The sequence below is a fragment of the Fukomys damarensis genome, unplaced genomic scaffold, assembly GCF_012274545.1.
Source record: "Fukomys damarensis isolate Sample0158 unplaced genomic scaffold, DMR_v1.0_HiC HiC_scaffold_2, whole genome shotgun sequence".
Lineage (NCBI taxonomy): Eukaryota > Metazoa > Chordata > Mammalia > Rodentia > Bathyergidae > Fukomys > Fukomys damarensis.
Genome location: NW_022900914.1, coordinates 38,249,936 through 38,262,222, shown reverse-complemented (window position 1 = coordinate 38,262,222; position 12,287 = coordinate 38,249,936). Strand labels below are relative to the sequence as shown.

At 35.4% G+C, this 12,287-nt stretch overlaps 1 protein-coding gene across 1 annotated transcript in view; it reads left to right on the top strand.

The window, feature by feature from the left end:
• The window catches only part of Usp34 (ubiquitin specific peptidase 34), a 206,073-nt gene that overhangs the window by 130,469 nt on the left and 63,317 nt on the right, over positions 1-12,287 (top strand). Inside the window, 3 exon segments of the mRNA XM_019205320.2 lie at positions 6,112-6,295; positions 6,712-6,872; positions 10,700-10,765. Of these exon segments, the coding sequence (XP_019060865.1) occupies positions 6,112-6,295; positions 6,712-6,872; positions 10,700-10,765 (411 nt within the window).

The following is a 12,287-nucleotide window of genomic DNA, read 5'->3' as shown; positions in this document are numbered from 1 at the left end:
GATTTTAAACTTCAGGCAAATCTTCACTGATGCATTGACATTTCCTCAAGTACTTCATTCCCTTAGTCATCTTCCTTTTCTACAACTTCAACTTAATCTCACTGTTTATATTATAATTTTCATTTTGCAAAAGAAAATTGTTTATGTGAGCTGATTGTTAATAAGCCTCCTTTTGTCCCAATCTCTAGTCTAGGCTCTGATGTTCCTTATTGCAATAATACACTTTTTTACATCTAGGGCATGTTTTGAAGACAAAGCAGCCATGAACCCTTCAGACATGAGTAGCAAATTTAAATTGGAGATACACAAATATTCTAATTTCTTAGGAAGGACTTTTAGAAGTTGGCTTATAAGTAAAACTTGTTTTTCCTGGCTTACATGACATATTGTAGCAGCAGAAGAGGGATAGACCAGGGCAAAGGTGTAGGTATATATATATATCTGCCAGGGGGAGGACAACCTCCAGCCACAAAGCTGGTAGGCCAGGCCAGATATTTGACATAGCAGCCAGGTCTGGCAGTTCAGCCATACCCAGTCACACTAGCAGCTGGTGCACCTTGCTGAGGAAGTAATAGCTGGTATCTGCCAGGACCGTTTCTCCTTGACAAAGCCAGTTCCAGAAGGGGCTGTGGCTATGGGGAGGGACTCACGCTACTTTGGACTATGGTGGGCATTGGACTTTAGCCCTGATTATGTTTTGTTTTGTTTTGAAAACAGGGTTTTGCTTTGTTTTTGGTACTGAGGATTTCACTCAGGACCTTCTACTTGCCAGGCAGGCTCTGTGCTGCTTAGCTAAATGCTCAGCCCCTGAAACAGGGCCTCACTTTGTAGTTCAGGATGGCCTTGAACTCACTACGTAGCCCAGGCTGGCCTCAAACTCCAAGTGATTCTCCTGCCTCAGCCTCCTGAGTGGTGGGGTTACAAGAGTACTCCATCATGCCTGGCTCAGTCCTGATTCTTAAGAACTAGCAATTACATAGTCCATTTGTCAAGCAAGAAGTTACAGAAGAACCTATCTAAAAAGTTACAGGAAAGCTTTGGGTATATGTAGCAAATTGAGTGGATGGTTCAGTTTTGCCTTAGTTTTAGGAAGTATAGGATAGAACTTTTGGAAGCTACATAGCCATCTGTTGTGGGCATAGGGAGTGTGTGTGTGTGTGTGTGTGTGTGTGTGTGTGTGTGTGTGTCTAATAGAAGCATTAGTATTTTTAGTCTTTTAGGGCTACTGTAATAAAATCATAAACTTAGTGGGTTAAAAATGATAAATGTATTTCTAAGAGTACTCAGGTCTAGAAAGTACAAGATGAAGGTCTTGGCAAATTGTATCCGTTGAATCTCTTTTTTCCATAGATGGTGCCTTCTGTCTGTGACCCTCTGTGATAGAAAGGGTGAGAAATCTTTCTAAGGCCTTTTTCTTTTTGGGGTGTGTGGGGTGTTACTTGTTTGCTGGTTTGTTTAGTTTTTTTTTGTTTTGTGTTTTGTTTTTTTTTGTATTTTTTTGCTTTTTCTTCTTCTTCTTCTTTTGTTTTTGTTTTTGTTTTTTTTTTTTTTTGTTTTTTTCTTTTTCTTCTTTTGTTTTTGTTTTTTTTTTTTTTTTTTTTGGTACTGGGGCCAAACTCATGACTTTGAGCTCACAAGGCAGGTGTGGTGCCACTGAGCTAAACCCCAGGCCCTCTAAGGCCTTTTTCATGAGAGTGCTAATCCAATTTTCAGAAGGCCCATCTCAATATCACATTGGTTATAAGGTTTCAACCTAACAATGTTAGGAGAAAAAACATTCAGAGCAGTTAATTTATAATTTTTTACAAAGGAAATTTTGAGGTTTTTGATCAAATAATAATCAGGAATGTACTTGAGCAAAATATATCTATTAATGAATTTAAAACAGATTGTACTGATCACATTTTACCATTCAAATATTTCTTAAAGAATAAGTGACCTAAGTGTTGTATCAGAGTTTTAAGGTTTTTTTTGTTGTTGTTGTTGTTTTGTTTTGTTTTTAAGTCAGGGTCTCACTACATAGTTGAAACTGCCTTGGAACTCACTGTGTAGCCCAGGCTGGTCTCGAACTCACAGCGATCCTCCTTCCTCAGCCTCCTGAGTGCTGGGATTACAGGAGTGTGCCACCATGCCCGGCTTTTAAGTTTTTTTTGTTTTTTTTTTTTTAATTCTAGTATTTTCAAGTTTTAAACATTTATAAATGCTGTGATTACAGGGAATTGTTGAAAATATGTTTCTTTTTTAATTAACCTAAGAAATCTCTGGTATATCAACTTTATTATCAACATCAGTTGCAAAATGCATAAGCTCTCCTTTCTGAAATTTTACTTTGCTGCCTTTTTTCTTAATTTTTCTGGGGAGAGATTGAAGAGAGGGGAGGGGAATGGGGGAAAAAAGAAGAATCAACATATATCATGGGGCTGGGCGTGGTGGCGCAGGCCTGTAATCCTAGCAGGGAGGCTGAGGCAGGAGGATCACTGTGAATTCAAGACCAGCCTCGGCTACATAGTGAGTTCCAGGTCAGTCTCAACTACATAGTAAGACACTGTCTCAAAAAAACAAAAACAAAGATATATCCTGGGTGGGGGATTTGCCTGCCTTGCAAGCGCAAGGACCTGAGTTCAATCCCCAGCCCCCCCCCAAAAAAAAGCTCAAGATGTATCATGTACAGATAGAGGTTCCCTATGATGAATGTTATCATTATGTATATGTAAAACATACCAGTAAAATTAATTTTAAAAAAATTTCCCCCAGTATTTCTCTTTGACTCCTCCACATAGAATTACTGTAATAAATTTTTGAACATCTTTTTATTCACTTATAATACTTCTTTACAACAAGAGAAAATTATTTCTTATGACCACATAGTTTCTTCCATACTAAATCATCATTACATTATATTTATTTGTAGTAAATGGCATTCAAAGCAACAAATAAACTTAAGTTTTGCCAACCTAATAGGAAATATTAAAAAATGAAATTGTACTGAAAATATAAGCATTAATGACAAGGCCTTATTCATGTAGCTGTGAGCAAATAGTTATTCAGCTAGAATAATAAAGTTTTTGTCATTTTCTTGCCTCATGGTTTTTTTGTTGTTGTTGTTGGATTTTTGTTGTTGGTTTTTGTTTTGTTTTGTTTTTGTTTTTGTTTTTGTTTTGAGACAGGGTCTCACTATGTAGTTGAGACTGACCTGGAACTCACTATGTAGCCCAGGTTGGTCTCGAACTCACAGGGATCCTCCTTCCTCAGCCTCCTGAGTGCTAGAATTACAGGCGTGTGCCACCATGCCTGGCTTGCTTCATGTTTTTATAGGTATAGCTTCTGAGAAACCTTGCTTACATAATACAGTAGAAATGCAGTTTTGTTTTCATAGTGTTTTTATGTGTTTTTTGTGGTGTTGGGAATCAAACTCAGGACCCTCTTACATGCTATATGGAAGCAGTTCACCACTGAGCAGCAGCAGCAGCTCTGACAGTGTTTTTTATTTCTTTGAATTTATTCCAAATTACAAATCAAAAGCTATGTTGTGATCCATCATCACCAAAGCCATTTTTAATATTCTTCCAATGGCACTAGGTGGTTCTCTTTATGACATTTACTAAAATAGCTTTACCATGATTAATCAAACAGATATATTCTTATAAATAGATGCCTGCTATCCTGATGAACTCTAAATTTTAAAAATATCATTCATTTAAGTATGCTTTTACTATTTCTGATAAAATGCTTTTATCACAGACTTTAAATACACTATATCAGAACACTAGAGCTGTAGTACAGTATCTAGCCCATTTAATTTCTAGATCTAAACTGATTGACAAGAATAGTTCATTGTTATTTATTAGCTATAGAAATAGCTTTGAATGAAATCTTATTTGAATGTTCGACTTTATTTTCCAGCTCAAGTAAATGTACTACCTTTGTCTGAGTTATCTGATTTTTAAATTTGAATAGATAAAATGTTACTAGTGAGTCAGTTCTATGAAATAAACCCCTAATCACATTTGTATTTTGTAGCTAACTTTGCTTTTCTTTGTAAGTCAAAACTGTGAATTATACATACTTTGACAATGAGATGGAAAAAGTAAAGTCATTAATGGTAAAATATTTTAAATTGCCCTTGTATGGGTATCTGTATCCTGTGTTTCCAAGAGTTCCCCCAGTTCAGTGATTCACTAAGACTCACAGGACTAAGCAGATAGTGGTACTTATGGCTCATATTTTTTAGAACAAAATCAAAAGACATATAGAGCAATCTGTGACAGAAATCAGGTGTTATTTCCAAGAGTCTTCTCCCAGTGGTTACACCAGACATGTTTAATCCTCTAGGTGGGTGGGGATGGGGGTGCACACTTGTAATCATAGCACTTGGGAGGCTGAGGCAGGAGGACTGCAGTGAGTTTTCAGGCCAGCCTGGACTGCACAGCAAGGCCCTGCCTCAAAAAAAAAAAAAAAAAAAAAAAATTTTGAAAACACACTAAAAAAAAAAAAAAAAAAAAAGAAACTTTAGAAAAAAACAAACAAACCTCAATTCCTCCAGGAATGAATGTGGCAAAATATCTGAAGTGTCATGCGGGGCGTAATCCCAGCACTCAGGAGGCTGAGACAGGAGGATCACTTTGAGTTCGAGACCAAGCTGGGCTACATAGTGAGTTCCAGGTCAGTCTCATCTACATAGAGAGACTCTGTCTCGAAAAACCAAAAAAAAAAAAAATCTGAAGTGTCTACTAGAGAAACGCTTATTAGCCTAGGCAAATGGGTTTTATCATGGGATGAATCACACAGATATACATAAATGAACAGTTTATGAAATTTAGGCTCCTAAAAAGGGAACCATGTTAACATTAACTACATATACAATGAGAAACAGCCACTTTTATCACTCAGGGAGAGTTTACATCATAGGGTGCTGTTTACCAGTCAGGCTTCCAAATGGCAGCCAAGAGCCAGTCTTATAGGTAGGAGTATTTCAGTCTTGGCTCCATTACCGTTTTTCTATGCAGTGCCCCTGCAGGGTTAATACCCTAAAGCAATATATCAGTAATAATTTATGATACATGAGGGAAACAACTAGGTAAAATAGCACAGAATAATTAAGAAAAAGCAAGTGGAAAAGATAGGCCAACAACACATTTCTCAAGCAGGTTGAATTAAGAAAGACAAGTTAGGATGAGGACCTGGGTATTGATTCCTTTAAAACAATTCAGGTTATGTGGTACCCTGTTTCTTCTTTTTCTTCCTTTCTCTCCCTTGTTCTTCCCTTTTTTCATTCTTCTTCCTTCTTTTCCTTCTTGCCTCTCTTCTCCTTACTCCTCTTCCTCATTTCCTTCTTGTTCTATTCTGGGAATAGACCCAGGGTCTTGTTACTTCAGGTTTTAACTGTTACAGAGGTTAAAGAGTTTGATGTCAGGCTAGGGATTTACTCAGTAGTTCCACTGCCTGTCTCGCAAGCACAAAGTCCTAAGTTTGATTCCCAGTACCAAAGAAAGAAGAAAAAAAAAAAAGCTTGATGCCTTGGATCCTTACTTTGACATCTGCCTACTATATTATAATTAGCAAGATTCTTAACATTACTTGCTTTTTGTTTTGGAGCCTTTCAGTAGTATCTGGCAGTTACTCAGTGCTTAGTATGAGTAAGTTGATGCTTTTAGTAGAATGAAATAAGCAGAAAACCAGATGGGTAGGTAGGTACCGGCAAGACTTGTTGATAAGCCATATAGGGAGTAACAAGATCTCAATTTTTTGGGGGGTGTCCTAATGGGATGGAAAATAAAATGGTATATGAATAATCCATAAGAATTATGAATAATCTGTATGATATCAACAGGGAGGGAAGAAGAGAAAATTATTCACCCATTCTATTTTCTGTGAGACAAATGAATACTAAGACTTTGAGATGACAGTATGTGGTACTGCTGTAAAATTTTGGATGGTCTTGTAAATTGTAGTTAGGCCTATAATCTAGATTATTCTGTGTGTGTGTGTGTGTGTGTGTGTGTGTGTGTGTGTGTGTGTATACATATATATATATAATTTGGACAATTTGGAAAGGTGATTAGCAACCAAGTTTAGATGACATACCTGACTTCTTTTTAATTTTTCCTCTAGGAGTTTTTAAGAGATATCTTCAACCTCCTCTTTTTGTTGCCCAGTCTGAAAGACCGACAACAGCCAAAGTGCAAATCGCATTCTTCAAGAGCCGCTGCTTATGATTTATTAGTAGAGATGGTAAAGGGTTCTGTTGAGAACTATAGGCTAATACACAACTGGGTTATGGCACAACACATGCAGTGTAAGCATTCTTCCTTAATCTTTCTAAATTTTAAGCATAGAAATGAGATTTTGAAGGGAATTTTTTTTAAAAAAGCCATTCATATACTTTTTACATTTTAAATTATTATTGATAGGCTATTAAGTAGAAAAATAAACTTTTTCCAAAAAATCAAGTGTAAAAAAATCTTTGTATGATATTTTAAATACTTTGGAATTTTTTAGTAAAATAATATAGTGCCAAGTAAAATGAAGTTGTGCTGTTTGAATTTTCAGAATAATTCGTTTTAGAATGTGTTGTTGCCTAATTTCAATTTTTTGAATGTATAATCTATAAAAAAGATAACTCGTGGAGGTTATGGTTGTTAATAAAAGCAAGATATATTATGTTTAATAGTTTGTGGTGGGGGTATTTTCTCTCCCACTTTTCTTCAGCAGCTCATGCACCATATAAGTGGGACTACTGGCCTCATGAAGATGTCCGTGCAGAATGCAGATTTGTTGGTCTGACTAACCTTGGAGCTACTTGTTATTTGGCTTCCACTATTCAGCAACTTTATATGATACCTGAGGCAAGACAGGCTGTCTTCACTGCTAAGGTAGAATTTTCTTCACTTTTAAAATGGAAAGTAGCTGGGCGAGGTGATGCATGCCTGTAATTCCAGCACTCAAGAGGCTGAGGGAAGAGGATCACAAGTTCAAGGACAGCCTGGGCTTCATAGTGAGTTCACAGCCATCCTGAACTACATAGTGATATCCCATCTCAAAATAGCATCCAAAAATTGAAACTGTAAAACCAAATTTTAAATTTTATGTATAAATCTTGATTAATTTGATGAATTCTTGAAAAAGGCATTTATGAGTAGAAAGAATGAGAAATTTTGATTATGCAAATAGCATAATGAAAATGTGTCTATTTTAATTTTTAATCTTTAATCAGTAGTATTGTATATTTTATTTTTGTTGTGGATTATGAACACTCACTCTATATAGTGAGTGATACATTTCCAATAAGAATGAATACGAGGGGCTGGGGATTTTAGCTCAGTAATGCAAGGTCCCAAGTTCGATCCCCGGTAGCAAAATAAATAAATACAAATTCTAATTATATAAAAAATGAGCAAAACCTAAAACCAAGCAAGGAAGTAGTACCAGAATCACTGATTTTGTTTCTTTTATACTTATTCTACAGTAAATAAATATATGGGCCTTGTTTATTTAGATAATCTCTGCTTCATGTTATTTTTGTTGATTTGTTCTAATTTTTTTTTTAAGTGAACTAGCATTTAGTTTGCCTTCTGCTATACTTTTATAATTTCATTTTTAATGCCATTTTTAAACTTGGATTTTTGTTTGCCTCCATTGTATCTTTTTTTTTTTTTTTTTTTGGTACTGGGGATTGAACTCGGGACCTTGTGCTTGCAAGGCAGGTGATGGAACCACTGAGCTAAATCCCCAGCCCCCCCATCATGTCATGTTTATGTCCTGGTTTTTTTTCCTAATGAAGCTTTAAGATGCTTTATATACTTTCCATGAATCTATTAATATGTTTTCTTTAAGGCCTCCAACTTATAGTATACTCAAATGAGCTTGAGGTTTTGAGTATACTCAAATGAGTTGAGGTTCTTTTACATATAAGTTTATAAACTGTAGATTATAACTAGAAGTTCAGTAATGAATGGATTTATTTACCTTGTTGAAAATTTTTGTGACTAAAAGTGGTGGCCAGGAAAACAAGTTAAATACATCCTAATGAGAGAAGAAAGGCATGGTGGTACATGCCTATAATCCTAGTACTTGAGAAGTTGAGGCAGGAGGATCACTAGGACCTCGAGGCCAGCCTGGGCTACATAGTGAGACCCTGTCTCAAACAAAATAAAGTAGTAGACCCATCTGCGTAGTTTTATAAAACCAGTATTTACCAAAGAAGCATGTTTTTAGTGATTACCTTTATAGCTAGTGACTTAGCCATAACTTTTGGGTTTCTTCCTCGTGTTACTGACAACGTTTAAGCTATTGTACTATTAAGAATTAGTGGCAACAAGCCCCGGGAATTTAGCTCAGTGGTTCTGTCACCTGCCTGGCAAGTGCGATCCCCAGCACCAAAAAAAAAAAGAATTAATAGCAACAGAAAGAACATTCAGATGTGCTTTTTGGTTTTTTTTTTTTATTTTTTGTTTGTTTGTTTGTTTGTTTTTGTACCAGCGATCAAACTCAGAACCTTGTGCTTGTGAGACAGGTGAGGTACCACTGAGCTAAGTCCCCAGCCTCTTAGATGTGCTGATTTTGAGTAGTTCTCCTAAGTGGTGCTTTTAGTTAAAAACTGTACTTAGACTTACATAGATTTCTTAAAGAATAGAAATGGAGGGGCTGGGGATTTAGCTCAGTGGTTCCGGTGGCTGCTTCACAAGTGCAGGGACCAAAGTTTGATCCCCAGTACCAAAAAAAGAATAGAAATGGACATGTGATTTTAGAAAGTTGATGCTTTTTATTATAACTTCATTTATTTTTACTATTCCCTTCTCTACTGTTCATGAAATTTGAAAACCTCACATATTCTAATTATGATAAAATGTAGTTTTAACGTTTTATAAATGTACAGTCCTGTGGCATTAAGTATATTCATATTGTTTCATAACAATCACCACCAGCCATCTTTGGCATTATTTTGACCTTCCCATATTAAACCACTATACCTGATTCAGCACTTTACTCTCCATTCCTTCTTTCAACAGCCCCTTGCAACCACCATTTTATTTTCCATCCCAGAATTTGACTACTTGAGGTACCTCATACAGTATAAACAGAATCATACATTATTAGTTCTTTTTTGTGACCATGAGTGGCTTATTTTCATTTAGCATGTTTTTATAGTTCACCCATGTCATAGCATATCAGAATTTTCTTTATTATGATTGAATGTTGTTTTATTATTTGTGTACATATACAGCATATTTTGCTTGTTCTTCTATTGAATGACATTTGGGTAGGTTCTACTACTTTTTGGCTCTTCTAAAACTGTTTGAAACTTGGGTACATAAATACTTGTTTGAGTCCCTGCTTCACTTCTTTCGATAAATACCTAGAAGTAGTATTTTTGGTCATAAGTTAATTCTGTTTTTAATTTTTTCGAGGAATCACCATATGTTTTCCCCAGGGGCTGCACAATTTTACATTTCCACCAGAGCTGTACAGTTTTTCCGCATTCTCAGTAACATTTGCCATTTTCTGTTTGTTTTTGTATTTTTTTAAATAGTGGCCATGTTAATGGGGTATGAACGAGTATTTTTTTTAATTCATAAAAACATATCTGTAGGATATTTAGGAATCGCACATTTGAGTGAATTTTCCTTATTTTTGCTTCATGTTAAAGCATTTTCTTTAGCCAGTTAATGCATTATTCTCTGTAACAAATATAAGCGTAGGTCATTATTCTGAATGTTTTTGTTTTCTGACATAGAAGTTTGCATATGTCAGACCTGTTGTATGTTGGAAAATTTGTGACTTTAAAGTTTCATGATCTATTAAACCTCTAATGTATTAGGATTATACTGTAGTTACTTTCGTCAGTTTATTGATTCACTTTAATTCCTCTCGTATGATCATAGAAGTATGATAGTAACTATTTGCTAAACAGATTTCAATTTTAGTCCTTTGTAGCCTCAGTGTGATTCTAGGCTCCTAAACAATAGAGCCAAATTACTTCATTCTCCACGAGATTGACACAAATAACTGGAATATTCTCCTGGCATATGAGAGGCCTATTATTCCACAATTCTGTCAGAGCTCCAAGTTATGACAAGTAGTAATTTTTAATGGCAATAGTACCTATTTCCTGGTTTTATTTTTTTCCATGGGTTTATTTTAATACTTGAATGCGCATAAGAGTATATGTAGTAAGTGCCTGAGAATGAGTATGGATTTCACCTATAAAGCTGATTTCAGCACAATCATTAGTGAATGAATCTAGCCAGCTATCTGAATCTGTTGTTGACATTTCAATGTTTCAATGGTTTTCAAAGATGTTGGCCAATATTAGTCATTAGTGTTAAGGATGTACTTTTCCAGAAAACAGTAAAGGTATGAGTAGATGGTGATGAAAGACAATTTATTGCACACTTCTGATGTCTTTCATTCTTATGTTCTTATAAATCAGCATTGCCTTGAGTGTTAATCTACAAAGCAATATTTTTAAGATCTGTATTTGGTTTCCTGACAGAATGATGTATTTATTATAATGAAAAGTATTCCAACTTTTTAATGCTATAATTGCTAAAGAAATAATAAAATCAGAGAGTATTTTTCCAGTGTATAGCTAAAAGGAAATAGATATAGTGTTAAGGACATGGCAAGACTTTGTTTGCTAGAATGTTCAGTTTAATACCATCAGTATGTTTTGATCGACAGTTTTTTTCTTGATTTCCAGTATTCAGAAGATATGAAGCACAAAACCACTCTGCTGGAGCTTCAGAAAATGTTTACATATTTAATGGTATGTTTGAGAATCCTGGAGAGAAAACTAATTAGATACATCCTTTGACACAGGGTTTGTTTATACTGTCTTTGTCTTGACTTACATACTTATATTTTTCAAATTGAATTTATTTATCTGCCTTAATTGCCTAATGGCTTGTCACAGTCTCCTCTCAAATTGAATACATTGTATTATTTGATCTTTGAAGAATCTTATGTATCTGACCTGTTTTCCTGTTCAAGAATCATTATACCTGGAGCTTTTTAATTTATCTTTTTTGTTGTTGTTGTTACCAGGGATCGAACTCAGGACCTTGTACTTCTGAGTCAGGCAGTAACACCACTGAGCTAAACCCCTGGCCCCTGCTTTTTAATTTATCTTTGCTTCTCTTAATTCTCACCCCCGAAGCTATAAAAGTGATCAGTCTTTTTAAAAGATAGCAAATTGTAGAATATTGATTTTCTGCTTAAAATTTTTCAGTGGCTTTTCAGTATGAACAGAATAGTATTAGTATTCAGGGTCATGTATATAGCACATAAACTGAATTTACCTCTTCACCCAGCCTCCTCTCCTGGATCTGTATCTAGCTTCACCTCACCTATATATAGCTTCACCTCCAGTAATTATAAACTCTCTTGAGCCTGCCCCCCTGTTGTTTTATTGCCTGTGCAGTTATTTATGCCATTCCTCCTGCCTGCATTACTGTACCTTTTAGCCCTCTTCTCCACTTTGTTATCCTTGGTTTTTATTCCCTCAGACATACCAGAGATTCCACAGATTCATCAGACTGACCTCTTGTGTTGAAGCTTCCCATCTGGAGAACAAAGATTATGTTATGTTCATTCCTGTATTTTTCATTTTTTAATGAGAATAAGGACAGTATATTTTTTTTTATCGTTTTTTGTTTTTGTGGGGTTTTTTTGTGTTTTTTTGTTTTTTTGGTACTGAGGATCAAACTCAGGTCCTTGCACTTGTGAGACAGGCGGTGCTGAGCCAAATCCCCGGCCCAGAATGTTTGTTTTTAACATTTAAAAGATATTCATCATCCTTCCACTCTGTTTTTAATATCCTTTTTAAGAGAACTAGTACCTGTCTTGAACCAACAAACAGAAAAATGATTTTTAAAAAATTTTTTTATCTTATTGAGTTTATTGGTACTTCTTAAGTATACAGTACAGTTACATTCATCAGTGGGATCTTGTACCCTTACATGACAGATCTTGGTTCTCGTTTTTGAAAAACTATTATTTTAAACTTTTCTAAAAGCTAATAAATGAAAGTTGAATTTGTAGAAAATATGCAGCCTTCAGAAGTTTTGTATTTTATGCTTTACAGAACACAAATCTGTGTGTTTGTGCGTGTGTGTGTGTGTGTGTGTGTGTTTGTGTGTATTTTGAAATAGAGTCTCGCTGTGTAGTTCAGGCTGACCTTGAGTTCACTATGTAGCTCAAACTGGCCTAGAACTCCCAGGTAATCCTCCTGCCTCAGCTTCGAGAGTGCTGAGATTACAGGCATGTGCCACCATACCTAGATAAAAATA